The sequence below is a fragment of the Oryx dammah genome, unplaced genomic scaffold (assembly GCF_014754425.2).
Source record: "Oryx dammah isolate SB20612 unplaced genomic scaffold, SCBI_Odam_1.1 HiC_scaffold_24, whole genome shotgun sequence".
In the NCBI taxonomy this organism is placed as follows: Eukaryota; Metazoa; Chordata; class Mammalia; order Artiodactyla; family Bovidae; genus Oryx; species Oryx dammah.
In genome coordinates this window covers 18,056,848-18,084,774 of record NW_024070208.1, presented here as the reverse complement: position 1 = coordinate 18,084,774, position 27,927 = coordinate 18,056,848, and the positions used below count along the sequence as shown (strand labels likewise).

The following is a 27,927-nucleotide window of genomic DNA, read 5'->3' as shown; positions in this document are numbered from 1 at the left end:
ACCAACCTAGACAGCATATTCAAAAGCAGAGACATTACTTTGCCGACTAAGGTCCGACTAGTCAAGGCTATGGTTTTCCAGTGGTCATGTACGGATGTGAGAGTTGGACTGTGAAGAAGGCTGAGCGCCGAAGAATTGATGCTTTTGAACTGTGATGTTGGAGAAGACTCTTGAGAGTCCCTTGGACTGCAAGGAAGTCCAACCAGTCCATTCTGAAGGAATACTCAGGACTGATTATTCATTGGAGTATTCACTGGAAGGACTGATGCTGAAGCTCCAATCCTTTGGCCACCTGATGCGGAGAGCTGACTCATTTGAAAAGACCCTGATGCTGGGAAAAATTGAGGGCAGGAGGAGAAGGGGATGACAGAGGATGAGATGGTTGGATGCTATCACTGACTCAATGGGCATGAGTTTGAGTAAACTCCGGGAGTCGGTGATGGACAGGGAGGCCTGGCGTGCTGCAGTCTTGGGGTCGCAAAGAGTCAGACATGAGTGAGTAACTGAACTGAACTGAACTGAGTTGAGGGAAGCTGCAGGCAGTGTGGCTGGGTGGGTGGGGGTGTGGATGAGGAATCCCAGCTTGTTAATGTCTTTTTAGACACCCAAGTGGAGGACTCTCAAGTATCCGGGAGGAGCTGGATTTGCAAGTCTGAGTGCAGAGGACAGATCTGGGCAGGAAATAAAAATTTAGGAGTCAGTTTACAAGTAGCACTTAAAGCCACTGGACTGAATGACGTGATCTGAAGTGAGCCAGATGGAGATGAGAACCTAGAAGTGGCCCTAAAATGCTCTTCTGTACATAGGCCCATTGGGCTTCCCTAGTGACTCAGATGGTAAAGAACCTGCCTGCAATGCAAGAGACCCAGGTTCGATCCCTGGGTTGGGAAGATCCCCTGGAGGAGGGCATGGCAACCTACTCCAGTATTCTTGGCTGGAGAATCCCATGGACAGAGGAGCCTGGAGGGCTACCGTCCACGGGGTCGCAAAGAGTCGAACATGACTGAGCGGCTGACACGTTCTTTCACTTTCATAGAGGTCAGGAGGAACCAGGAGGAAGCAGCCAGAGAGACGTAGAAGAGAGATCAGTGAGGAAATAGAAAAACGAAGAGAGTCTGGCATCTTAGAAATCAAGTGAAGAAAGGGTTATCAAGTAGAAGCGGGCAATGGACTGTGTCCAGGCGGCTGAGAGATCAAGCACAGGGAGCACTGACCTTTACATTCAGCAGCACAGAGGTCTTTGACAACCTTTACAGACTGAGTTTAGATGGGGAATTAGGGCTGAAAAACAAACTGAAATTGACACCAGGAAGGGCTAAACTTGGTAACAAAATAATCTGATCTCTTTGCTGCTCCGGGGAGCAAAGAAGCCAAGCAGTTGCTGGTGAGGGAAGTGGGCTCAAGAGAAGATTTTCTCAACAGGAAAAATAGCAGTGGGTATGATAAGGAGGGTGAGTACAGGATGGAAATTACCACAAACTGGGTTGCTTAAACAATAGAAAAATTTCTCACTGTTATGCAAACTGAAAGTCCAAGGGACTTCTCCAGTGGCTCAGCTAGTAAAGAATCCACCTGCCAATGCAAGAGATAGAGGAGATGTCGGTTTGAGCCCTGGGTCAGGAAAAGTCCCTGGAGGAGGAAATGGCAACCCATTCCAGTATTCTTGCCTGGGAAATCCCATGGCCAGAGGAGCCTGGTTGCAAAGAGTTGGATACGACTGAGGGTGTGTGTGCCCTCACACACACACACACACAAACAAGAAGTCCAAGACCAATGTGGCAGCAGGTTAGTTTTTTCTGCAGCCTGTTCTTGGCTTGCAGACGGCTACCTTCCTCTGCAGCTGCCTTCCGGCTGTGAACGGCAGCATCCTCACACCATCTTTGCTCTGCACTTGCACATCCCTGGTCTCAGTGTGTCCTCACGTCCTCTCCTTATAAGGACACCAGTCAGATGGGATTAGATATGACCCTAACAGTTTCATTTTAACTTAACTACCTCATTAAAGGCCCTACCTTTAAAGGCAAAGGGACTCAGTCATACAAATACATGCATCCATTCTCCCCCAAACTCCCCTCCCATCCAGGCTGCCATATGATATTGAGGAGAGTTCCCTGTGCTATAGAGTAGGACTTTGTTGGCTATCCATTTTAAATACAGCAGTGTAGTATTTATCCTTTTGGAATCAATAGATTGAGAAAATACTTTACACTCAAAGTTCCTATGAATTCAGTTATCATAGTTCAGTTCAGTTCTGTTCAGTCGCTCAGTCGTGTACGACTCTGCGACCCTATGAATCGCAGCATGCCAGACCTCCCTGTCTATCACTGACTCCCGGAGTTCACTCAAACCCAAGTCTATCCAGTTGGTGATGTCATCCAGCCATCTCATCCTCTGTCGTCCCCTTCTCCTCCTGCCCCCAATCTCTCTCAGCATCAGGATCGTTTCCAATGAGTCAACTCTTTGCATGAGGTGGCCAAAGTATTGGAGTTTCAGCTTCAACATCAATCCTTCCAATGAACATCCAGGACTGATCTCCTTTGGGATGGACTGGTTGGATCTCCTTGCAGTCCAGGGGACTCTCAAGTGTCTTCTCCAACACCACAGTTCAAAAGCATCAGTTCTTCGGCGCTCAGCTTTCTTCACAGTCCAACTCTCACATCCATACGTGACCACTTGAAAAACCATAGCCTTGACTAGATGGACCTTTGTTGGCAAAGTAATGTCTCTGCTTTTCAATATGTTATCTACCCCATGAACAGTTATCATAAGAACAGTGTAAATATATAAAATATTCATATTTAGTTACAGTTCAGTTCAGTCGCTCAGTCGTGTCCGACTCTTTGCGACCCCGTGAATCCCAGCACGCCAGGCCTCCCTGTCCATCACCAACTCCTGGAGTTCACCCAAACTCATGTCCATCGAGTGGGTGATGCCATCCAGCCATCTCATCCTCGGTCATCCCCTTCTCCTCCTGCCCCCAATCCTCCCAGCATCAGAGTCTTTTCCAATGAGTCAACACTTTGCATGAGGTGGCCAAAGTACTGGACTTTCAGCTTTAGCATCATTCCTTCCAAAGAAATCCCAGGGTTGATCTCCTTCAGAATGGACTGGTTGGATCTCCTTGCAGTCCAAGGGACTCTCAAGAGTCTTCTCCAACACCACACTTCAAAAGCATCAATTCTTTGGCGCTCAGCCTTCTTCACAGTCCAACTCTCACATCCATACATGACCACAGGAAAAACCATATCCTTGACTAGACGGACCTTAGATGGCAAAGTAATGTCTCTGCTTTTGAATATACTATCTAGGTTGGTCATAACTTTTCTTCCAAGGAGTAAGCATCTTTTAATTTCATGGCAGCAATCACCATCTGCAGTAATTTTGGAGCCCCCAAAAATAAAGTCTGACACTGTTTCCACTGTTTCCCCATCTATTTCCCATGAAGTGATGGGACCAGATGCCATGATCTTAGTTTTCTGAATGTTGAGCTTTAAGCCAACTTTTTCACTCTCCTCTTTCACTTTCATTGAGAGGCTTTTTAGCTCCTCTTCACTTTCTGCCATAAGGGTGGTGTCATCTGCATATCTCAGGTTATTGATATTTCTCCCAGCAATCTTGATTCCAGCTTGTGCTTCTTCCAGTCCAGCGTTTCTCATGATGTACTCTGCATAGAAGTTAAATAAGCAGGTTGACAATATACAGCCTTGACGTACTCCTTTTCCTATTTGGAACTAGTCTGTTGTTCCATGTCCAGTTCTAACTGTTGCTTCCTGACCTGCATACAGATTTCTCAAGAGGCAGGTTAGATGGTCTGGTATTTCCATCTCTTTCAGGATTTTCCACAGTTTATTGTGATCCACACAGTCAAAGGCTTTGGCATAGTCAACAAAGCAGAAATAGATGTTTTTCTGGAACTCTCTTGCTTTTTCGATGACCCAGCAGATGTTGGCAATTTGATCTCTGGTTCCTCTGCCTTTTCTAAAACCAGCTTGAACATTAGGGAGTTCACAGTTCACGTACTGCTGAAGCCTGGCTCGGAGAATTTTGAGCATTACTTTACTAGCATGTGAGATGAGTGCAATTGTGCGGTAGTTTGAGCATTCTTTGGCATTGTCTTTCTTTGGAATTGGAATGAAAACTGACCTTTTCTAGTCCTGTGGCCACTGCTGAGTTTTCCAAATTTGCTGGCATATTGAGTGCAGCACTTTCACAGCATCATCTTTCAGGATTTGAAACAGCTCAACTGGAATGCCATCACCTCCACTAGCTTTGTTCGTAGTGATGCTTCCTAAGGCCCACTTGACTTCACTTTCCAAGGTGTCTGGCTCTAGATTAGTGATCACATCATCATGATTATCTGGGTCATGAAGATCTTTTTTGTACAGTTCTTCTGTGTATTCTCGCCACCTCTTCTTAATATCTTCTGCTTCTGTTAGGTCCATACCATTTCTGTCCTTTATCGAGCCCATCTTTGCATGAAATGTTCCCTCGGTATCTCTAATTTTCTTGAAGAGATCTCTAGTCTTTCCCATTCTATTGTTTTCCTCTATTTCTTTGCATTGATCGCTGAAGAAGGCTTTCTTATCTCTCCTTGCTATTCTTTGGAACTCTGCATTCAGATGCTTATATCTTTCCTTTTCTCCTTGGCTTTTCACCTCTCTTCTTTTCACAGCTATTTGTAAGGCCTCCCCAGACAGCCATTTTGCTTTTTTGCATTTCTTTTCCATGGGGATGGTCTTGATCCCTGTCTCCTCTACAATGTCACGAACCTCATTCCATAGTTCATCAGGCACTCTATCTATCAGATCTAGGCCCTTAAATATATTTCTCACTTCCACTGTATAATCATAAGAGATTTGATTTAGGTCATACCTAAATGGCCTAGCAGTTTTCCCTACTTTCTTCAATTTAAGTCTGAATTTGGTAATAAGGAGTTCGTGATCTGAGCCACAGTCAGCTCCTGGTCTTGTTTTTGTTGACTGTATAGAGCTTCTCCATCTTTGGCTGCAAAGACTATAATCAATCTGATTTCTGTGTTGACCATCTGGTGATGTCCACGTGTAGAGTCTTCTCTTGTGTTGTTGGAAGAGGGTGTTTGCTATGACCAGTGCATTTTCTTGTCAAAACTCTAATAGTCTTTGCCCTGCTTCATTCTGCATTCCAAGGCTAAATTTGCCTGTTCCTCCAGGTGTTTCTTGACTTCCTACTTTTGCATTCCAGTCCCCTATAATGAAAAGGATATCTTCTTTGGGTGTTAGTTCTTTTTTTTTTTTTTCTTTTTTTTCTTTTTTCTTTTTTTCCTATGGTGATCACGCGCTGTCTACGTGCACTGGGTGTTAGTTCTAAAAGGTCTTGTAGGTCTTCATAAAACCATTCAACTTCAGCTTCTTCAGCATTACTGGTTGGGGCATAGGCTTGGATAACTGTGATATTGAATGGTTTGCCTTGGAGACGAACAGAGATCATTCTCTCATTTTTGAGATTGCATCCAAGTACTGCATTTCGGACTCTTTTGTTGACCATGATGGCTACTCCATTTCTTCTGAGGGATTCCTGCCCGCAGTAGTAGATGTAATGGTGTTCTGAGTTAAATTCACCCATTCCAATCCATTTTAGTTTGCTGATTCCTAGAATGTCGACGTTCACCCTTGCCATCTCTTGTTTGACCACTTCCAATTTGCCTTGATTCATCGACCTGACATTCCAGGTTTCTATTGCTCTTTACAGCATTAGATCTTGCTTCTATCACCAGTCACATCCACAGCTGGGTACTATTTTTGCTTTGGCTCCATCCCTTCAGTCTTTCTGGAGTTATTTCTCCACTGATCACCAGTAGCATATTGGGTACCTAATGACCTGGGGAGTTCCTCTTTCAGTATCCTATCATTTTGCCATTTCATACTCTTCATGGGGTTCTCAAGGCAAGAATACTGAAGTGGCTTGCCATTCCCTTCTCCAGTGGACCACATTCTGTCAGACCTCTCCACCATGACCCGCCCGTCTTGGGTTGCCCTGCAGGCATGGCTTGATTTCATTGAGTTAGACAAGGCTGTGGTCCTAGTGTGATTAGACTGACTAGTTTTTTGTGAGTATGGTTTCAGTGTGTCTGCCCTCTGATGCCCTCTTGCAACACCTACCATCTTACCTGGGTTTCTCTTACCTTGGGCGTGGGGTATCTCTTCACGGCTGCTCCAGCAAAGCACAGCCGCTGCTCCTTACCTTGGACCAGGGGTATCTCCTTACCGCTGCCGTTCCTGACCTTCAACATGGGATAGCTCCTCTAGGCCCTCCTGCGCCTGCACAGCCACCACTCCTGGGCTGGCTCCTCCCAGCCGCCGCCCTTGGCCTCGGGCTTGGGGTAAATCCTCAGGGTCACCGGCCTTGGCCTCGGGCACGAGGTGGCTTCTCCCGGCCACCCCTGACCTTGGATGCGGGGTGTCTCCTCCCGACCACCAGTGACCTCGGACACGGGGTAGCTCCTCTCGGCCGCCGCCCCTGACCTCGGACGCGGGGTGTCTCCTCCCGGCCACTAAGCGCAGGTGGCTGAGAGAGGAGCTACCCCACGTCCAAGGGCAGGGGCAGCAGCCTAGAGTGCCAGGCTGCGACGGCGCAGGAACGGCCGAGAGGAGCTACCCTGTGTCCGAGGTCAGTGGTGGCCGGGAGGAGCTACCCCGCACTTAGTTACAGTTGACCCTTAAATGACACAGATTTGAACTGCAGGGGTCCCCTTACATGTGGTATTTTTCAATAAATATAGAAACTGCATTTTCCTTTTAAAGACCTTTAAGTTAAATGAGTGTAGACCTTTAAGTTAGAGTGTAGATCTTTAGGTTAAATGAGTGTGGATCTTTAAGTTAAATGAGTGTGGGGAAAAGCTTGTGTTTGATTATAGGTCACAACATATGGAATAAAAAAACTAGGATTTGAGTCCTGATTCTGTTCAATTCTGCCTTTGGTGAGAAGGAAATATCAATCCACTCTAGTATTCTTGCCTGGATAATCCCATGGACGGAGGAGCCTGGCGGGCTACAGTCCAAGGGGTTGAAAAGAGTCGAACAAAACTCAGCAACTTCACTTTCACTTTCTGTTCAATTTTGCCTTGGGTGAATCACTTATCAGTTTCTTTGTTTTAAGGCAAAGGTAGCAGTACTCCAATTAGCACCCCTACCCACCATGTTGCTCAATGGCCAACTCTATAACATATTATAAAATAGCTCATATTTTGGTTACCATACTTGGATCTTTACAGTTTGCAAAAGAGTGTATCAGTAGGAAGTACCATTGCTTATTAGTCTATAGAGAATATTCAGTGTACATGTGAATTTGCACAAATCTGAGGAGGTATGGAGTTTACAACACACAAGGGCATGCGAGCACGCTAAGTCACTTTAGTCGTGTCTGACTCTGTACGACACTATGGACTGTAGCCCACCAGCTCCATGGGATTCTCCAGACGAGAATACTGGATTGGGTTGCCATGCCCTCATCCAGAGGATCTTTCCAACTCAGGGATTGAACCCATGTCTCCTGCAGTTACTACACTGCAGGCGGATTCTTTACCACTGAGCCATCAGAGAAGCCCTCACATCACACAGACAGTCCACGTGTTGACCCTGGTTATCTGTAAAGGAGGATTTATAACTGGCCATTTTTAACTAATTAGACTCCTCCCAGGATTTTTATGTGGAAGCTGCACTAATATGATCTACCTCATCCCCCCACCAGAATCTTGGCCCAAGACAAACAAAATCCACATAAATTGAAGGAGTTTAGCCCCTTGGAAACTTAATATAAGAAATTATTGACTACAGCTACTGGGAGGCATGCTTAGAATGCAATTGTAATTAAGAAAGCCTAAATCTAATTAAGTCCATTGCCTGAGAATTGACTGTATGAAATGAAGAGGTGAGCCCACAGCAGAAGTAGGGGGTGGTAGGACAATAAAAGGTGTCCGTAAGTCTCTTGTCCTGTGTAGGGAAGAAGGCAACTCTGACTGATGAACACAAACACGCCAATCTCCTTAACACAGATATCCCTACACCATGGTGGTGTAAGTCCTGATGATTGCCTTAATTAAATCTGTGTTTATCTTCATTCGTTCTGATCCAGGTTTAGCAGTCAACATTCTGGTGATAATTTGTGGCTTTCAGTGTGGGTTTGTCTATATAATTGTGCTCAACTTAAGATAATAAAATGCCATTCTGGATTATTATTATTCAGCAGTTGCAATGAATGAATTTATTTAGCATGAATCCTGAGGAAATCCTCCAGCAGGAATCAGGTTTGGCACTCCAGAAAGGACAGGCCAGAGGACAGGACCACAAGTACTTCTGGCTCCCTTCCAGCTGTTGTCTGGAAGTGACATCTTTGCAGCTCACTCTCTGTGACAGCAGCTTGGGTCAGATGCAGGGCTCCCACACTCAGGGCTGTCTAACCTTGGGTTTTCCTAGTAAGGAAGGTCTTCTGCTACATTGTTTTCCCTGCTGAAAAGTGAGTTAAATCACATTTTTGGTTGATTTGGAATTGTTATTTAAATTGTTGAACTTTAAAATTATTTAAACGACATCAACTGTTTAAACTGTTTTCAGGGGCGTCCCTCGTGGTCCAGTGGTTTAAGACTTCACACTTCCAGCCCAGGGGGTGTGTGTTCAAGCCCTGTTCAGGGAATTAAGATTGCACATGCCTCGGAGAACAGATCAAAAAAATAAAAGAAAAGCCCAAACGAACTATTTTCAACAACTACCACTTACATGGTTGCTCAGTCGGTAAAGAATCTGCCTGTGATACATGAGATGCAGGTTTGATCCCTGGGTCACAAAGATCCTCTGGAAAAGGGAATGGCTACCCACTCCAGTATTATTGCCTGAAGAACCCCATGACAGAGGAGCCTGGCAGTCTACAGACCATGGGGTTGCAAAGAGCCTGACAAGACTGATCAACTAACCACACACACCCAGCACTTACATACCACATTCTTTGATTCAGTTCACTGGTCATCTTGAACAGTGAACAAAACATTTTGGTGGGAGATATATGATTATAAAGATGGACTATAACATTGTGGAAGCAACCCAAGTGTCTCTGACAGATGAATGGATAAACAAGAAGGGAGGGAGGAATGGGAAACTATTATTTAATAGATATGGAGTTTCAGTTTTGCAAGATACAAAGAGCTCTAGAGAAGGATTACAAATAGCTTACAAATGGGATTACAAAGAGCTTACAAATGGGATTACAAATAGCTGAGAAGAGAAGAGAAGCTAAAGGCAAAGCAGAAATGGAAAGATATACTCATTTGAACACAGAATTCCAAAGAATAGCAAGGAGAGATAAGAAAGCCTTCCTCAGAGATCAATGCAAAGAAATAGAGGAAAAGAACAGAATGGGAAAGACTAGAGATCTCTTCAAGAAAATTAGAGATACCAAGGGAACATTTCATGCAAAGATGGGCTCGATAAAGGACAGAAATGGTATGGACCTAACAGAAGCAGAAGATATTAAGAAGAGGTGGCAAGAATACACAGAAGAACTGTACAAAAAAGATCTTCACGACCCAGATAATCATGATGGTGTGATCACTAATCTAGAGCCAGACATCCTGGAATGCAAAGTCAAGTGTGCCTTAGGAAGCATCACTACAAACAAAGCTAGTGGAAGTGATGGAATGCCAGTTGAGCTATTTCAAATCCTAAAAGACAGTGCTGTGAAAGTGCTGCACTCAATATGCCAGCAAATTTGGAAAACTCAGCAGTGGCCACAGGACTGGAAAAGGTCAGTTTTCATTCCAATCCCAAAGAAAGGCAATGCACCCAAATGCTCAAACTACCACACAACTGCACTTATCTCACAAGCTAGCAAAGTAATGCTCAAAACTCTCCAAGCCAGGCTTCAGCAATACACGAACTGTGAACTTTCAGATGTTCAAGCTGGATTTAGAAAAGGCAGAGGAACCAGAGATCAAATTGCCAACATCCACTGGGTCATGGAAAAAGCAAGAGAGTTCCAGAAAAACATCTATTTCTGCTTTATTGACTATGCCAAAGCCTTTGACTGTGTGAATCACAACAAACTGTGGAAAATTGTTCAAGAGGTGGGAATACCAGACCACTTGACCTGCCTCTTGAGAAATCTGTATGCAGGTCAGGAAGCAACAGTTAGAACTGGACATGGAACAACAGACTGGTTCCGAATTGGGAAAGGAGTACGTCAGGCTATATATTGTCACCCTGCTTATTTATCTTATATGCAGAGTACATCATGAGAAACGCTGGGCTAGAAGAAGCACAAGCTGGAATCAAGACTGCTGCGAGGAATATCAATAATCTCAGATATGCAGATGACACCACCCTTATGGCAGAAAGTGAAGAGGAACTCAAAAGCCTCTTGATGAAAGTGAAAGAGGAGAGTGAAAAAGCTGGCTTAAAACTCAACATTCAGAAAACTAAGATCATGGCATCTGGTCCCATCACTTCATGGCAAATAGATGGGGAAAAAATGGAAACAGTGAGAGACTTTATTTCTTGGGCTCCTAAGTCACTGCAGGTGGTGACTGCAGCCATGAAATTAAAAGACGCTTACTCCTTGGAAGAAAAGCTATGACAAAGCTAGACAGCATATTAAAAAGCAGAGCCATTACTTTGCCAACAAAGGTCCATGGGGTCGCAAGAAGTCGGACAGGACTGAGGGACAGAACTGAACTGAACTGAGAGAAGGACGATGGTGACGGTAGCGCAATATGAACGCACTCGATGTCACTGAACTGTGCGCTTAAACAGGGTTAAATGGTACATTTTATGCTAAGCGTATTTTACCACCAAGAAAAAAAGGAAGAAAATATGATAGATTTCGGTTCCTGCCCTAAACTTCTTACAGCCTTCCTGAAAGCCCAAACAGGAGAATGGGAATAGCGTTATGGGAATGCAGACTAGAGAGAAGTTAATGAGGAGCCCCCCACCGCTCCCACCCCCCGCCCGCCCATTTCACGAAGAAACTGACACAGAGGCGGGCCATTAAGCAAGTCCTTAGAATGCTGACAATCCGTTGAGCGGAAGCTTCCCAATCCTGCTTGAATAATAAGGCTTAGGAGACTCTGAGTTGGACAGGGCTGAGCGACTAAGCAAGCACAGGCTAGGAGACTCTGACCGCGCTGGCCCGCAGTTCTCGGTTTGGCTCTGCCTCCAGGGGGTGGAACTGAAGCTGAATCCCCAATACTTTGGCCACCTGATGCGAAGAACTGACTCATTGGAAAAGACCCTGATGCTGGGGAAGACTGAAGGCAGGAGGAGAAGGGGACGACAGAGGATGAGATGGTTGGATGGCGTCACCGACTCAATGGACACAAGTTTGAGCAAGCTCCGGGAGTTGGCGATGGACAGGGAGGCCTGGCGTGCTGCAGTCCATGGGGTGGCAACCAGTCGGACACGACTGAGCGACTGAACTGAACTGAATCAGGGGGTGGAAGGAGAAGCCCTTACTGACCAGCAGGGGGCGCTGGCGCCCTCAGCGTAGCGCCTGGCGCGCAGGGGGCGCTCTGGCCCGTCGCTCCTCCCCGCCTAGGCGATCCTTCCTTCCGCCGGCCGAGCCCGCCTCTCGGCGCCAGTGCGCAGCTGCGCGCACGCCTGCCCGTGGGCACCATGGCGGCGGCGTCGAGCGGCGAGGAGAAGAAGGAGCGGCTGGGCGGCGGCTTAGGAGCGGCCGGCGGTAACAGCACGCGAGAGCGGCTGCTGTCAGCGCTGGAAGATCTGGAGGTTTTGTCGAGGTGAGGCCGTCGGCCCGAGGCCTTTGCTGCGGCTGGGCCGGGCGGACTGAGTCGGGACCCCCGGCCTGCCTTGGGCTGGTTCCCCGGGGCTAGAAGGGGAGGGCTGCGCCCCGAGGGACAGTGCCCGAGCGCCGTGGAAGTGGGTCTGCAACCCTCAGGGACTCGGCGTCACGAGCCCTCTTTGTTGTTATCGTTCAGTCGCTCAGTCGTGTCCGACTGTTTGCGACCCCATGGACTGCAGCAGGCCGGGCTTCCCTGTCCTTTACCATCCCCTGGAGCTTGCTCAGACTCACGTCCATCTTAATACTGACAGTGACCCTGGATCTCCAGAATTTGGGAATCTTAGCGGACGTTAGAGGTCGCCGGGTGTGGGTCCCTTCGTCCACCGACACTCGAGAGACATACAAGGAACTGCCGTGGGTGCTGCGCGCTGGGAGACGGTCCCCAGCGGGGAGAGTCGGTGCCGACTGCGAGGAGGAGCCTGGTGTCATGGGGGAGAGCCCACTGACCCAGAGGAACGTCTGTGTCAACAGTGATTGTGGCGCGGAGCCTCCCCAAGGCCTGTCCTCGGTGTAATCGGATATTGTGTTAGTTCAAGGTGTACAGTGGAGAAGGAACTGGCACCCCACTCCACTACTCTTGCCTGGAAAATTCCATGGATGGAGGAACCTGGTAGGCTACAGTCCATGGGGTCGCAAAGAGTCGGACACAACTGGGCGACTTCACTTTCTTTCTATAGTTCCTTTTGGAGAAGGAAATGGCAACCCACTCCAGTGTTCTTGCCTGGAGAGTCCCATGGACAGAGGGGCCTGGTGGGCACAGTCTATGGGGTTGCAAAGAGTCGGACACGACTAAGCAACTAACACACACACACTCACACAGACGTGTACAGCAGAGTGATTCAGTTATGTGTGTGTGTGTATATATATATATCATTTATCCAGTCCTAACTCCCACTGTTTGCCACCTGACAGACCAATAGATGCATTGTTGGGGCAGAGGAATAGCGACTTTATTCAGAGAGCCAGCAAACCAAGAAGATGGGAGGGTTGTGCCCTAAAGAGCCAGCTGTCTGAGATAGGATTCAACCTTCTTTTATACTAGAAGGGGAGGCAAATGTTTCCCATAGCTTCTGGAGGGGAATTGTTAATTTCTTCCTCCCTGCAGTCGTTCAGGGGTGGGCCTGGTCAGGATGTTTCCTGTGAGTTAAACAAGGTATTTTAGCTTAATGCTCATTACCTGGGAGGCAGGCTTCCTAGTCCAGAGATGGGATATTTTGTATAATTTAAGCTTACAGGCAACGTGTCTTTAAAGATTTAACTTTTAGAAGAATACCAAGATTTTTTTTTTAACCTATTACATATCTATTCTTTTTCAGATTCTTTTCCCATATAGGATAGGTTATTACAGAGTATTGAGTAGAGCTCCTTATTCTATACAGTAGATCCTTGTTGATGATTTGTTTTATATGGAGTAGTATGTATATGCTAATCCCAACCTCCTGATTTATCCCTCCTCCCTCCCACTTTCCCCCTTTGGTAACCCTAAATTTGTTTTCCGAGTCTGTTTTTGTTTTGTAAATGAGTTCATTTGTTTCATTGTTCTTAGATTCCGCATATAAGCGATATCATATGATACTTACCTTTTTCTGTCCAACTTAGTATGATAATGTCTTGTTCCATCCTTGTTGCTGTAGTGGCGTTATTTCATTCTATTTTATGGCTGAGTAATATTCAGTTGTCACATCTTCTTTGTCCATTCCTCTGTCAGTGGACAGTTAGGTGGCTTCCATTTCCTTGGCAGTTGTCAATAGTGCTGCAGTGAACACTGGGGTGCATGTATCATTTTGAATTACGGTTTTCTCTGGATATATGCCCAGGAGTGGCATTGCTGCATCACATGGTAGTTTTAGTTTTATTAAAAAATTAACTTACTTATTTGTATTAATAGTTATGGTGAGCGGGGATCGCTCTCTAGTTGTGGTTCACAGGCTTCAAATTGCTGTGGTTTCTTGTGCAAAGCATGGTGAGTTCCATGCTTATGGGCTCAGTAGTTGTGGCACATGAGTTTAGTTGCCCTGTGACATGTAGGATCTTTTAATCCAGTGATCTCTATTACGAATGAAGTAGAGATTCAAAGAAGATAGGTTTATGGATTTAACATCCCATTTGCTGGGTATTTACTGTGATCCTGGTTCAGGATGTGTGACTAGTTAGTGGCTGAATTGAGATGAGAACTGTGGTGTCCTGTACTCTCAGTTCACTACTATTTCCAGTATACTATTTGTCATGGATTATTAAATTGGAATTTGGTTAAGATGTAGTATCAGGAACGTGTTAGTGTTTCAACTAAGGGCTATAATAATTTGTCCCCGAATTCTGATTCCTGTTAATTTGGATCTTTCTGACCCAAGGATCGAAACCCGGTCTCCTGCAATGCAGGCAGATTCTTTACCATCTGAGCCATTGGAGGGAAATCCAAATAATTTGTATCAAATAGAACTAGCATGCTTGTTGCATATTTCAGGTGTATATTGAGGCATAGTTCTAATTTTTAATCCTGTTTTCTTCCTTCAGGGGCCTGTTTTTAGCTTTAGGGAGTAGTGTATGGCCCCTGGGTCTTGAAACGGCTATCTGATTTATTATAACAATTCCACTCCAACGCCATTGGCCGCAGTTTCCCACCTTACATTCTCTCTGGTTACTTTGACTCCTGATGAAAATTATATTGGCATCATGCTGCCTGCAGTGTGGGACACCTGGGTTCAATCCCTGGGTTGGGAAGATCCCCTGGAGAATGGCATGGCAACTCACTCCAGTATTCTTGCCTGGAGAATCCCATGGACAGAGGAGCCTAGTGGGCTACAGTCCCTGGGTTCGCAAAGAGTTGGACACGACTGAGCGACTAACACACACGTGTAGGATCCTAGTTCCCTGACTAGGGATCAGATCCGTGTCCTCTGCATTGGCAGGCAGACCAGACCACCAGGGAAATCCCGTTTTAGTTTTTAAGGAGCTTCGATACTGTTCTCCATAGTGGTTATATCAATTTACATTCCAGCCAACAGCCAGGGTGCTGTTTTAAGTCCTTTGGATACATACGGACATCACCTCCTTAAAATCACTCTGTATGGTAGCGCTATGATTTCTTACATTTGGCTGATGAGGGACCCACAGTGCAGACAATCCCAGCATCTTCTCCAGGTCGCACAAGAAGAAAGGAGTAGAGGACTTGAATCCACACTCTGACGTCCGTGCCTGAGTTCCTGCTCAGCCCCGTGTACTTCCTTTCTCTGCATCTCCCACCAGACTCCCTGCAGCCACCCCCAGCCCGGCCCCCAGAGGCCAGCTTGCATTTAGGCCAGGAGTTCTCAACTCTCTCATCTCATCAATGGGGTACAGAAATGGGCTAAAATAGTTGGTCATCTTCGCAAGTCCTGTCAGCTCTGCCTCCAAAATATACCCTAAATCTGTCCAGGTTTCCCCATTTCCGTGACTAAATCCTCATGCCTAGGACCTAGTCAAAGCCAGTGTCGTTCTGTTGCCTGAGTTCCTACAAAGACCACCTAACCTGATTTGCACTCTAGCTCTCTTACATTCTTGTCTCCAGATAGCTCAGTAGTTGTCTAAAAACATGAATCAGGTCGTGTCCTTTTCCTGTTTAAAACAATTTAGTAACTTCTCTTTGCACTCGGTGAAAGACTGATCCTTTAACCTGACCTACAAGGCCCTGCACCAGCAGGCGCCAACCTTTGCGGCACCAGGGACCGGTTTTCTGGAAGAGTTTTTCCTGGGACAGGGTGGGGAAGGAGAGGGGTATGGTTTCGGGATAGCTCGAGGGCACTACACGTATTGTGCATTTTACTTTCCGTTTTGTGGTGACCTCGGAGTTCTCCCCGGGCTGGGGACTCCTGCTCCACACAGTGCAGCCCTCGCATCCTTGCTCTGTGCCCTCCCTGGCACCTCCTGTGTGCTTCCTCAAGCCCGTCTTTGTGCTGATGAACTGGCTGTGTCTTTGACAAGCATTCTTTCCTCCCACATCTGCTGGCTGGCTTCTCTAGTTCATGCTTTACTCCAGAGATAACCCTGTAGGGAAACCTCCCCTGACCACACAGTGTAAGTAGCCTGACACTTTCTGGTATAACACTCCGCTTAATTTTCTTCCTAATCCTTGTCAACTCTGGTTTTACTTATATATTGTCTTGACTTCTGTATTAGAATTTAATTCACTTTTATAACTCAAGTCATCTAGAAAGTGCCTGACCCATAATAGGCACTCAAGAAATATTTGAATGTATGAAGACTTTTTACCCCCTTATCCACTTTTTTCATTAATTAGTTTTAATTACTTCATACATAATGGTGTCTGGGAGGGAGGTAGTAGTGGGGAATACCGAGTCCAGTTGGTACCATCCATTAGAACAGCCTGAGGCTAGTGAGAGGACGGTGGATGGTGGGAATATGAAGGTGAAATGGAAGGTGAAGATACAAGGGTGCAACCCTGGGCTGACCAGTAGTGTCGGGTGGCTCACTGGGAAGCTGCCCTTGCCTGGATAATTTCTGAACTGTCCCGTCTATCATCGATTTTGAAATTAATGTATAGATAGAAAATGCCTGCTGCACATTTCCTCCCAATCATTCTACTATTTTTCATACAGGAAAGTTAACATATTTAACAGAGAAGCATTTTAGAAATGTATGATTTATTATGTGTAAGAATCCCTCTTAGTTGATAGCTGTTTGGTTAATTTAAAAATGTGCAGGCCAGAAGTTCTCCGTCACAACTACTCTGTTCTACCTTTGTCATGGGAAAGCAGCTTTTGGCAATATATAAATGGAGAGGCCTGGCTATCTTCCTAAAAGAGCTACTTACCTAAACCACAGATGGGCTGGATTTGTAGACCCTACTTATTTAACTTATATGCAGAGTACATCATGAGAAACGCTGGGCTGGAAGAAGCACAAGCTGGAATCAAGATTGCTGGGAGAAATAGCAATAACCTCAGATATGCAGATGACACCACCCTTATGGCAGAAAGTGAATAGGAACTAAAAAGCCTCTTGATGAAAGTGAAAGAGGAGAGTGAAAAAGTTGGCTTAAAGCTCAACATTCAGAAAACTAAGATCATGGCATCTGGTCCCATCACTTCATGGGAAATAGATGGGGAAACAGTGTCAGACTTTATTTTTTGGGGCTCCAAAATCACTGCAGATGGTGATTGCAGCCATGAAATTAAAAGACGCTTCCTCCTTGGAAGAAAAGTTATGACCAACCTAGATAGCATATTGAAAAGCAGAGACATTACTTTGCCAACAAAGGTCTGTCTAGTCAAGGCTATGGTTTTTCCAGTGGTCATGTATGGATGTGAGAGTTGGACTGTGAAGAAGGCTGAGCGCCAAAGAATTGACGCTTTTGAACTGTGGTGTTGGAGAAGACTCCTGCGAGTCCCTTGGACTGCAAGGAGATCCAACCAGTCCATTCTAAAGGAGATCAGCCCTGGGATTTCTTTGGAAGGAATGATGCTAAAGCTGAAACTCCAGTACTTTGGCCACCTCATGCAAAGAGTTGACTCATTGGAAAAGACTCTGATGCTGGGAGGGATTGGGGGCAGGAGGAGAAGGGGACAACAGAGGATGAGATGGCTGGATGGCATCACAGACTCGATGGATGTGAGTTTGTATGAACTCTGGGAGTTGGTGATGGACAGGGAGGCCTGGTGTGCTGCGATTCATGGGGTCGCAAAGAGTCGGACACAACTGAGCGACTGAACTGAACTGAACTGATGGAGTAGGAGTTTTTCTTGGATAAACCACCCGTAATTCATCATCTGCGTTTTCTCTGTCAGTTTCTTTAAAGTGAAATGAGCCCTTGGCCACTCATCAGGCAGTCTTAGGGCAGACTCTTGCTGAGTTTTTATGACTTGACTTCTCTTGGTTCGATACAGTTTTCCTTTGTAACACCTCTGTTGAGTATTTCCGAGCTTAGGTTTTTATAGAAACAGTTCTTCCTGTTCACAGTCATACTTCATTTGTGTTTATATACTCCATATTGATTTATATAATTATAGTAATAGTAAAACTTGAATAAATGGGGCTGGTAATGAACACAGCTGAGTCTTGGTGAGAATGCACTGTGCTGGTGAGAGCTGAAGTCCAGTCAAAGGGCCTGTGGGGCAGTAGCTCTGAGTCAGCTTGCTGTGAGGACCATCAGTCCAGCACATCAGTTCGGTGGAGGTCAGATAAGAGAGCCTCTGTTGTGTTTACTTTGCAGACTTTGTTTTTGTTTTATAGAGAACTTATAGAAATGCTGGCAATTTCAAGAAACCAAAAGTTGCTACAGTCTGGAGAGGAGAACCAGGTAAGTGGTTTCTTTTTGAATTAAAAACAAAAAACCTCCATCATTTCTTCAGTTTCCCGTTTATGTTTACTTTGTGAGAACAGGAAGATCAGACTATTAAATTATTAATTGCAGTTTTTAAGTGGATTTTTTTGCACCATTTAGGTGAGATATAGTTGACATATAATTGTTATATTTAATATATTATTTAATATATTTAGCATTTTATTTATAATTATACATTATATTTAATGTTAATAAATATTTGATACAAATATATTTAATACATTAAACTGGATTAGCTTGATATGTATATCATGATGATTTGATACATATGCAAATTGCAAAATGATTACAAGTTTAGTTAACATGTGAGATCTTAGTTCCCTGACCAGGGATCCAGCCTGCACCTTCTGCAGTGGAAGTACAGAGTCTTAATCACTGGATTTCCAAGGAGGTCTTTTTTATGATAAGACCATTTAAGATAATCGCAAGGAAGGCAGAGGTGGTACATTTTGTACCTGTGTACCTGTTGGCAGTTTGTGCTTGGAAAATAACTGTTGCATTCTGCACATTTTTTAAGAACTTTATGTTGCTGAGCTGTACTCTTTGCAACTTTCAGATCTACAGTGCTGTATTCTTAATTACAGTCACCATGCTGTATGTTACATTTCCAGAATTTACTTGTCTGATAGCTGGAAGTTTGTACCTTTTGACCACCTTCACCCATTTTACTCCCTTCCCTCTGGCCTCTGGCAGCCACCAACCTGAGCTCTTTTCCTGTGTGTTTGGCTTTTTTAGCATTTCTCGGGTAACTGAGACGATACCATGTGTTTCTGACTTTACTTGCTTTAATGTGATGTTCTGTAAGGTCCACCCATGTTATCACAGATGCCAAGGTTTCCTTTTTGTGGATGAGTGATACTCCTTTGTGTGTGTGCATGTGTATAGATGGGCCTCACATTTTCTTTCTCCATTCATCCATCCGTGGACACTTAGATTGCTTCCATGTATTGGCCATTGTGAATAATGCTGCAGTGGACATACAAGTGCAGGTATCTTTTTGCAAGTAGTGATTTCATGTCTTTTGGATAAATACCCAGAAATAGAATTGCGGGTGGTTCTCTTTTTTTAACTTTCTAAGTATCCTCCACAGTTAGTGGAATGTTTTCCGCAGTTGGACTAATTTAGATCCCTGCCAACAGTGTACTAAGGGTTCCTCTTTCTCCACATTCTTGCCAACACTTGTTATGTTTTGTCTTTCTGATGATAGCACCTAGCTGGTGCAAGGTAATATCCAGTTGTGATTTTGATTTGCATTTCCCTGATTTTTAGTGATATTGGGTGCCTTTTCTTCTGATTTTGTTCATTTGTGTATTTTTGGAGAAATGTCTGTTCTGTTCCCGGTGTCAACTAACATACATACATGCTTAGTTGCTTAGTCGTGTCTGACTCTTCGAACCCCATGGACAACCTGCCAGGCTCCTCTGTCCATGGGATTTTCCAGGCAAGCATACTGGAGTGGGTTGCCAGGGCTGTCAACTAAAATCATCTCAAATAAATTTTGCCTTCCCTGAGAAATGAATAAGCCTGCTCATTTTGGCATATTGCTAGTTCTGAAAGATTTCTTTTGTATGAAAGAATAGCATATAATTAGAAAAAGTAGAAAATCTTGATTAATCTCTTTTCTAAAATAATCATAGATAGGCTATTTCTAATAATGATAAGAAAATAATACTTTGAAGGTGTTAAAATTTTGAGGACTAGCCAGTTCACGTGTGGCTTGTTTCATTGGAAATGTAGTTCTTCAGTATTCTGTTGTCTGTTTTAACCAACTATTATCTCACAGGTCCTGGAGTTGTTAATTCACAGAGATGGGGAATTTCAGGAACTAATGAAATTGGCACTTAATCAGGGAAAAATCCATCATGAAATGCAAGTTTTAGAAAAAGAAGTAGAAAAGAGAGACAGTGATATTCAGCAACTACAAAAACAGCTAAAGGAAGCAGAACAGATACTGGTAAGCTGAGAGAGGCTGGCTCTTAATGTAAAAAGGGCTATTATTTACTCTCTTTACAAAAAATAAACCTATTTTCAGAATTTTGAAGTGGCAGAAAACTTGAATTTCCAGGTCTAAAATCTAACCAAACTTGTCACTTTCATTAGATGAAACACCATGTCATTCACTTTTTAATTATTGTTTTCAGATACTCTCCATTTCTTTAGAACCGTATTTTCATTATTTAAAGATTTCACAAGATTGAATTCACAGAAGTATGACATTTTACTTTTATCCTGTCCTCAATATAAGTTTCATTTATTAATAATCTAAATCTTCAGTTTTAGAAATTTTGCAGTCAGTAAAAATATATACCACTTTTATAAATTGATTAAAATTTACATTAATTTATGTCATCTTCCATCTTAAATGAGGTGGGATTTGGATATGTCAAGGACTCTTAGTTTTTCTTGTTCTTCTGTTTCAAAGAGACAGTTTATTTGTTCAGTTATTTCTCTCAATGCTGACCAATGTAATTGTTATGTGGTGGTATTGCAGGAAGAGCTGAGTTTGATTCTCATTTGGACCAGACTTTGCAGGCTCTTCTCTAAAGACAGTGAACATGAGGGCTAGAAAAAGAATAAATCTTATGAGTTAGATAATGGCAACTAACAGTTTTACTAGTGCACCCTGGTAGTGTATTGCATTAGCTTAATCTTAACAATTTAATGAGGTCAGTACCATTTTTCTATTTTCACAGATGAAACCATGACTTTAAATGAATACTTACCTTGCCCAAGAGGGTGAAAATAGAGAGATGGAACTTAAACCTAGATCTCTCTGCCTGCCTACTTTTACCCACTGTGTTATCGCTGAGGATGCATATGCTAGGGTCAGTTTCATTCTGCCCTCAGTTTGTATTTGCCCAGGGTGGGTACGAGGAGGAGTTCATTGTAATAGTCATTATGCATTGATAATGTATAAATGAATGACACTCTCAATCCACAAACTTATCTTGTAAACTAGAAAAAAAATAGTTTTGGTGTTTTATCCTTGAACCAGATGTGAGGATTGTTTTGGGAGTAGTACCTGGTCTGTTTTCTACATTCATATGATGGACATAAAGCAAAAATGGTAGCGAGCAATCCAATTTATGTTTTGTTTCCAACAACTAATTTGTGAATGGAGGCTAATTCATAAATACATAAATATGGTTTTTTCTCATTGATTATAGCTGATGTAAATGATACCCAAGCGGTATTTCAGAATACTACAAATAAATTGTGGGGATTTCCAAGTTTTATATATTGTTTCTATGGGATAAATGGTTTTGTGAATTAGGCCAAAAACTGGACTTGGTATAGTTCTGAATAATCTGTATTTCTTTTTAAAATGTCGTTTAAATTAGGCAACAGCTGTTTACCAAGCAAAAGAAAAACTCAAGTCAATAGAAAAAGCAAGGAAAGGTTAGTAATGTGGGAACATTAAATGACTTTCTGAAAGATTCAAGTTTTGATTTCAAGAAACTGATGAGAGTATTAATGGTAATCACATCATGCTGTTAAACTTTCATTGTGAAGTGTCTGCCATGATACAGCCCTGCGCCGGGCATTGTTAGGGAGGTGTCACATCCTTTTGCAGGTTACAAAATGAGATAAAGAAGTTAAGGCTTTTACTTAAATGTGTAATAAAGACAATGGGTTTTTTACATTGTTGGGAGACCAGAATATGGGCTGGAAGCAATGTGATTTGAGGTGGACCTTGCAAGATGGGATGGAGGATGAGAGAGGGCATGCAGTGGACAACTCGAGTAGGACTAGAGCACCATGAAGTCAGAGCTGAGTAAGCCCTTGGGGTGTGCGCCCATTTAGTGGTGCTGGGAGACGCTCAGTCTGCCTTCTTGTCCTGTCCTGCTTTTCTCTTTAAAAGGCTTCCATTTTGGATCTTTTAGTTTGGATACTAAAAGTCAGAATTGCAATGAAAACCTTGGTTGTTTGCTTTTCATGATATATAGGTATGATTTACATCTAAATTCCCTCTTTTCCTATTTTAGATTAACTGCTGTTAATGTTTGATGTGTGTTCTTCCAGATTCTTCTATGTGTAATACATATGTGATAATAATAATGTGTAAAACCAGGTCATGCTATACAGATTACTACTAATGTGCACTTTTGTAACCTAATGAATAGAAGTATGGAGTGTAAGTGTGACATGTGCACTGATAAACTTGCATGTTAGTAGACTGAAATGTTAAACTCTCCTCTCCACTCTCCTAGGTGCTATTTCTTCTGAAGAAATAATTAAGTATGCACATAGGATTAGTGCAAGTAATGCTGTGTGTGCCCCACTGACCTGGGTCCCAGGTAAAAATGATTCTCTTTTTACTAGATACATTTGGTTTTGAAAATTCTTAGGTAACTGTACATAAAAATAGGAAAAAAGATTTAAATATAGAATGTATATATTTTAAAATACAAGGTAATATGTGATGATTCTAAAGCTGTATTATTTATATACCTGGAAAACCCTGGCTGGCCAGGAGCCAACTTTTTCAAGTGATTTCCACAAGGGCTCCAGCCTGAGAGACAGTCCCCACTCTTAGGGTATAAAGATGAAGCACTGGACACCAGGCAGCAGGTGCACAGGGCTGCAGAAAGCTGGAGTCACTAAGGAACAGCAGAGAGAGAAACTGCAACATGTATTGACAGATAAAACACTTATAAGCCAGAGACCTCAGGTGGAGCTCCAGCCTTTTGGGAGGATGGGAAGTAGTTATTTTTGGTCACTCCTAACAGTGGTATTTTGCCATACCTTGAAACATTAAGGGTAGCTGCAGTTTTGGAGGGTAAATAATTTAGAGTTGGTGAGAAAATACCCCAGTATTGGTTCAAATCTGGCCAACTTTTCATCAACCCAGAACTAAAGAGTGTGCCTTCATGTTTGGAAACGAACATCATTGGCTTCTGATTCTCCACCTGAAAGTTACAGGAATTAGTCTTTTTTGCCGCCCTGTGTGGCATGTGGGCTCTTACTTCCCTGACCAGGGGTCGAACCTGAGGGCCCTGCAGTGGAAGCTCAGAGCCTTAATCAGTGCACTACCAGGGAAGTCCCCAGGAATTAGTCTTTAAATGACATGATTAAAGAGGTTGATGAGGAAAAGGTTTTAATTTAGAGGAATCAGGATTATAATTTTGTCATTTGAAATGGTTGCTGAAATGACAATTTTCATATAGTGTTATTGTGAAGATCTAAAGATATAAAAATACATGTAATTAAAATTTTAACATGTTTTTAATAGCAGTTGATAAAATGACTTTAATATTCTAAAATTTAAAATGTGGCTTGAGTTTTTCAAAGTGAACCAAGGAAAATCAATATTTCAAATAAGGTATTTAAGCATATTTCCATATGTGATTGAATTAAAAGCAGGCTGTATTTTTTAGGGGACCCACGGAGACCATACCCAACTGATTTGGAGATGAGAAGTGGATTACTGGGTCAGATGAACAATCCTTCCACTAATGGAGTAAACGGTCATCTCCCAGGGGACGCACTTGCAGCCGGCAGACTGCCAGGTATGTGTTAATCAGAAGAGTACTTCCAGATAAAGGCTTTTTTTCAGACATGATGATGAAGACAAATGTCTGGCTGTTGAACAAGTTTGAGGGTCTGGACACATCTTATTTTAGTTGCTAGAGTTAACTTTACCAGTTTGTCCTGCGCTCTGCTTCTCATTTAAGACCGGTCTAGGTGGAGGCTATGAAATTAGAATCTGTGTGATGTGAAAGTCACTCAGGCGTGTCCAACTGTTTGCGACCCCACGGACTAGAGAGTCCATGTATTCTCCAGGCCAGAGTGAGTTGCCATGCCCTTCTCCAGGGGATCTTCCTGACCCATGGATTGAACCTGGGTCTCCTGCATTGCAGGTGGATTCTTTACCAGCTGAGCCATAAGGGAAGCCCCATGAAATTATTATTTTTTTTACTTTTATTTGCATTTATTTTTTGCAGCAGTTATTCCCAGGCCATAAGTTTTTGTTTCTTCAGTTTCTTCTGGGATATCTTTTTCTTCTGTGCAACCTCCTCTTCTGGTTTAGGAACAATCAGTTCTTTTTCAGTAAGGATCATCTCAATGTGGCAGGGAGAGCTCATGTAGGGGTTGATCCGACCGTGAGCTCTGTAAGTCCTGCGCCGCATCTTGGGGGCTTTGTTCACTTGGATGTGCTCAATGACCAGAGAATCTACATCTAAGCCCTTAAGTTCAGCATTACTCTCTGCATTTTTGAGCATGTGTAGTAAAAATTCAGCACTCTTTTTGGGCCACCAACCCGGAGTCCAGCCCCACTGTTTGGCCTGTGCACACCTACCAACTCCACGGTTGTATCGACGGAACGGCACACACTGCTGCTTTAATGTGACATCCTTCAGATACTTGGTGGCTTTTCGGATATGCATACCCTTTATGGCCTGGGCAGTTTCACGAGTGTTCTTAAAGTGTACACGAAGATTTGAACCTCTTGATTTGCATGATTTTGTGGGGTTTTCTGGGTCAAGTGAATAGCACACCATTTTTAGGGGTCACCTCAGGCCGCTTACCGGAAAAGCCCTATGAAATTAGAATAAAGTGATATTGTGCCATTTTCCTCAGGCCTCTCATTAACTTAAGCTCCAGACTTAGTTTTCTTTTTTTAATGAACCATACTTTATAAACAGAGTAAGATGTATTCAGATTAAAGGATACCACATGAACATGTTAAAACCCCCCCAAATTAAGTGAATAACAAAGCTTCTAATGGACTTTTTAGTATCTAAATAGAGTATGTTTTTTATGAGAGCTCATTCTGAACTTCAGCCCACCTCAGGTTTCACATAGAAGTCTACTTGTTTTCATCTGGTGGAACTTTTTAAAAGTTTTCTAAAAGGCATAAGAAAGGAAAAAAATTACTCTTTTTGGGCAGTCACTTAATATTTTACATATCTCATGATATTCCGTGTATTTTTTAAAATACCTATTTTAAATTTATTCATTCATTTATTCAGCTCCACTGGGTCTTTGTTGTGGTTCATGGGCCGTCTTTAGTTACGGCAGGCCAACTTCCCATTGAGGTGGCTTCTCTCGTTGCAGAGCACAGAGCAGCCTCAGTAGTTGTGCCGCACGGGCCCAGCTGTCCTGCAACATGTGTAGTCCCAGTTCCTGGACTGGGGATTGAACCCTCGTTACTGGCATTGGCAGGCAGTCCTAGCCACTGGGAAGCCCACCCTGTATTTCTTACATTGCTAAAAATGTACTCTAGATAATGCTTTTTTAATGTTTAACGTTTCGTTGTCAGGCTGTCCCTGTGTTACTAAAAATGCTTTTGTGAACTGGGAGTTCACTGTGCATTAGTTTCCCTTAGTATCACCTCATTTTTCTCACTGTGATTGTACCATATCATATGTCAGTACAGTCCCAGCAGAAGGCTGAAGTACACCATCCCATCCAACTGGGATGCCACTGACATCCTGCACACCAGCCAGGCACCACAGGAGGGAATGCAGGCCCCAGTAGGGGAAGAAGCCTTTTCCTCTTATGGGCATTCCTCATAGCTTAGTCAGTAGCGTCTGCTTGCAGTGCAGACCTGGGTTCGATTCCTGGATTGGGAAAATCCCCTGGAGAAGGAAATTGGCAACCCACTCCAATATTCTTGCCTGGAGAATCCCATGGACAGAGGAGCCTGGTGGCCTACAGTCATGGGGTTGCAAGAGTTGGACACACGACTTGGTGACTACACCACCACCGCCACCTGTGGAGCCCCTGCAGCGCCCTCTACAGGCAGAGCTGAGCACTGTCGCTGCTGGCGGAGAACCGTGTTTAGGGTCCAGGGAGAAGAGTGGAGGCTTAGAGGCAGCTTAAACTGGAATACCTAGTATAGTACACATTAGCTATTCATAATGTGTATAGAAAGTACTATCCATGACCTATTACATATTGTTAATATACGTGCATAAAATACATATACAGATGAGACATTTGATTTGAAATTGGGACCGTCTTGAATAGTTACTGTAGGAAAGTATGATTTTAAAAAATAAATCATAGATTCTGGTTACTAAAACATCACATTTTTCCTTGATAAGTTTGATCATTAATTTGGTCAAATGTATATTTTGATTTTTAACCTTTAAAAAATTTTTCGAAGTATTTGCATGAAGGAAAGAATAAGAAGTAAATGAATTACTAGTTGAAATGTTCTCATGTGTGCGTCTTTTTCTCCAGATGTCCTTGCTCCACAGTATCCATGGCAGTCAAATGACATGGCGATGAACATGTTACCACCAAACCACAGCCATGACTTTCTGTTGGAACCTCCAGGGCACAACAAAGAAAATGAGGACGATGTAGAGGTTATGTCAACAGACTCCTCAAGCAGCAGCAGTGACTCTGATTAGAGACCGTGAGACAAAAAGCATACAGAATTGAATACTATAGAAATCTGTTTCTTAAATGGCAAATGTGGAAAGCTAGCCAGGTGATGTTGGCTGTAGTAGAATTGTTCTGCCATTAAAAATCATAGCGGACTTTCTTTTTAAAGCCAAAAATTATGGTTTCAGTTCTAAACCACTAGGTTAATACTTTAAGAAAAATCACACTTTACTGTTGGGGTACAGCTTTTTCAGTTCAATGCTGTCTTACCTTGTTCTGTTCCGGTTATATTGGACTAGTGCATAGTACTGGAAATAAGATTTGAGGGGAATGACCCATGTGCATATCACTAATAGGCCTCCTGGGATTATTTGGAAAAGCATAAACAAGAGCAGCACGTCACTCAGTGTGCATTGTATACCAGAAACCTTCATTTGAAAGTAAAGGCTGTTAATGTCTGTCACAGAAGAGGAGAAATCATCTCAGTTTATACTTTATTGTATTTTTTGTAAATAAACTTATTCTTGTTTGTATTCTTGTATGTTTTTAAAATTTTTTAAATGTACTTTCAGTGTAGGTAAGATACGTCTGTACATCCAGTTGCATTTTGTACATACTTTAGAATCTGGAAGATGAACAAATACGATGCAGTGCATACATCCGAACTAGGAATCCCAAATTTGGTTTAGGTTTCTCAGAGGCATAGACTGTCGTTCTTAGAAGAAACAAAATGAGGTAGGTTTTTTTTCTGACAACTTACCATAGAAACGTCATAACAAACATAAATTGTAGGAAGGGTTTTAGAATGGAAAACACTCTCAGGCTTCACCTTCCCTCTTACTGCAGCTCCTAGAATCACTTTTAACTTTTTTTGGTGGTTAACCTTCTTGTTTAAATAATACGCTTATACAGCTACATTTTGATTTGTCAGTTTTAGACAGTACTGCATCGTTTACTATTTTTCCTGGTGTAGACTCTTATCTTTAAAAAAAAAGGCACACTATGTACATTTTGTAAAAAAAAAAAAAAAAAAAAAAAAAAAAAAAAAAAAAGCCCGTATTACCGATGTTAGATTTGTGCAGAGGACAATAAATGTAACTAGTTACACTTTTATCTCCAAAGTGGTATTTCTCAAAGTGTGGCCACAAGCCAAGCGTATGAAAATCCCTTGGGTGCTGTTAGAAGGCAGATTGAGGATCTGCTTCTTAACCTGCTGAAACAGTATCTGTGTGAAGCCTCCACATCCAAATCTAAGTACTGGGGCCCTAAAGCCCTTAGGCTCCCTGCCAGTCACTGCCATTCACAACCCAAGAATCTTAGCACCTCTTCCCTTGAGGGGTTTTCACTTATAAACCAACACAAACAACACAACAAAAAAATAAACCGAAATGGAAAAATAGGACTCAAGGAATACCTAGATTCTCTTGAGT

At 43.2% G+C, this 27,927-nt stretch overlaps 2 protein-coding genes across 2 annotated transcripts; one reads left to right on the top strand and one right to left on the bottom strand.

Moving 5' to 3' along the window:
• The first annotated feature begins 11,561 nt into the window (after positions 1–11,561).
• MED4 (mediator complex subunit 4) lies at positions 11,562–27,030 on the top strand. The gene is made up of 7 exons (XM_040266918.1): positions 11,562–11,758; positions 18,049–18,115; positions 19,944–20,114; positions 21,502–21,559; positions 22,372–22,458; positions 23,539–23,670; positions 26,351–27,030. The coding sequence occupies exons 1-7, from the start codon at positions 11,634–11,636 to the stop codon at positions 26,521–26,523; spliced, it is 813 nt and encodes a 270-aa protein (XP_040122852.1). The 5' UTR covers positions 11,562–11,633; the 3' UTR covers positions 26,524–27,030.
• On the bottom strand, positions 24,077–24,697 carry LOC120883036 (60S ribosomal protein L17-like). Its single transcript, XM_040266919.1, has one exon. The coding sequence runs from the start codon at positions 24,661–24,663 to the stop codon at positions 24,109–24,111; it is 555 nt and encodes a 184-aa protein (XP_040122853.1). The 5' UTR covers positions 24,664–24,697; the 3' UTR covers positions 24,077–24,108.
• Positions 27,031–27,927: the final 897 nt, after the last annotated feature.

Bases quoted from the DNA above. Each gene is read 5' to 3' on its own strand.
- MED4 (XM_040266918.1), top strand. From the start codon at position 11,634: ATGGCGGCGGCGTCGAGCGGCGAGGAGAAGAAGGAGCGGCTGGGCGGC. The intron at 11,759-18,048 runs GTGAGGCCGTCG...TTTGTTTTATAG, and splicing joins GATCTGGAGGTTTTGTCGAG to AGAACTTATAGAAATGCTGG. The intron at 23,671-26,350 runs GTATGTGTTAAT...CTTTTTCTCCAG, and splicing joins TGCAGCCGGCAGACTGCCAG to ATGTCCTTGCTCCACAGTAT.
- LOC120883036 (XM_040266919.1), bottom strand. From the start codon at position 24,663: ATGGTGTGCTATTCACTTGACCCAGAAAACCCCACAAAATCATGCAAA.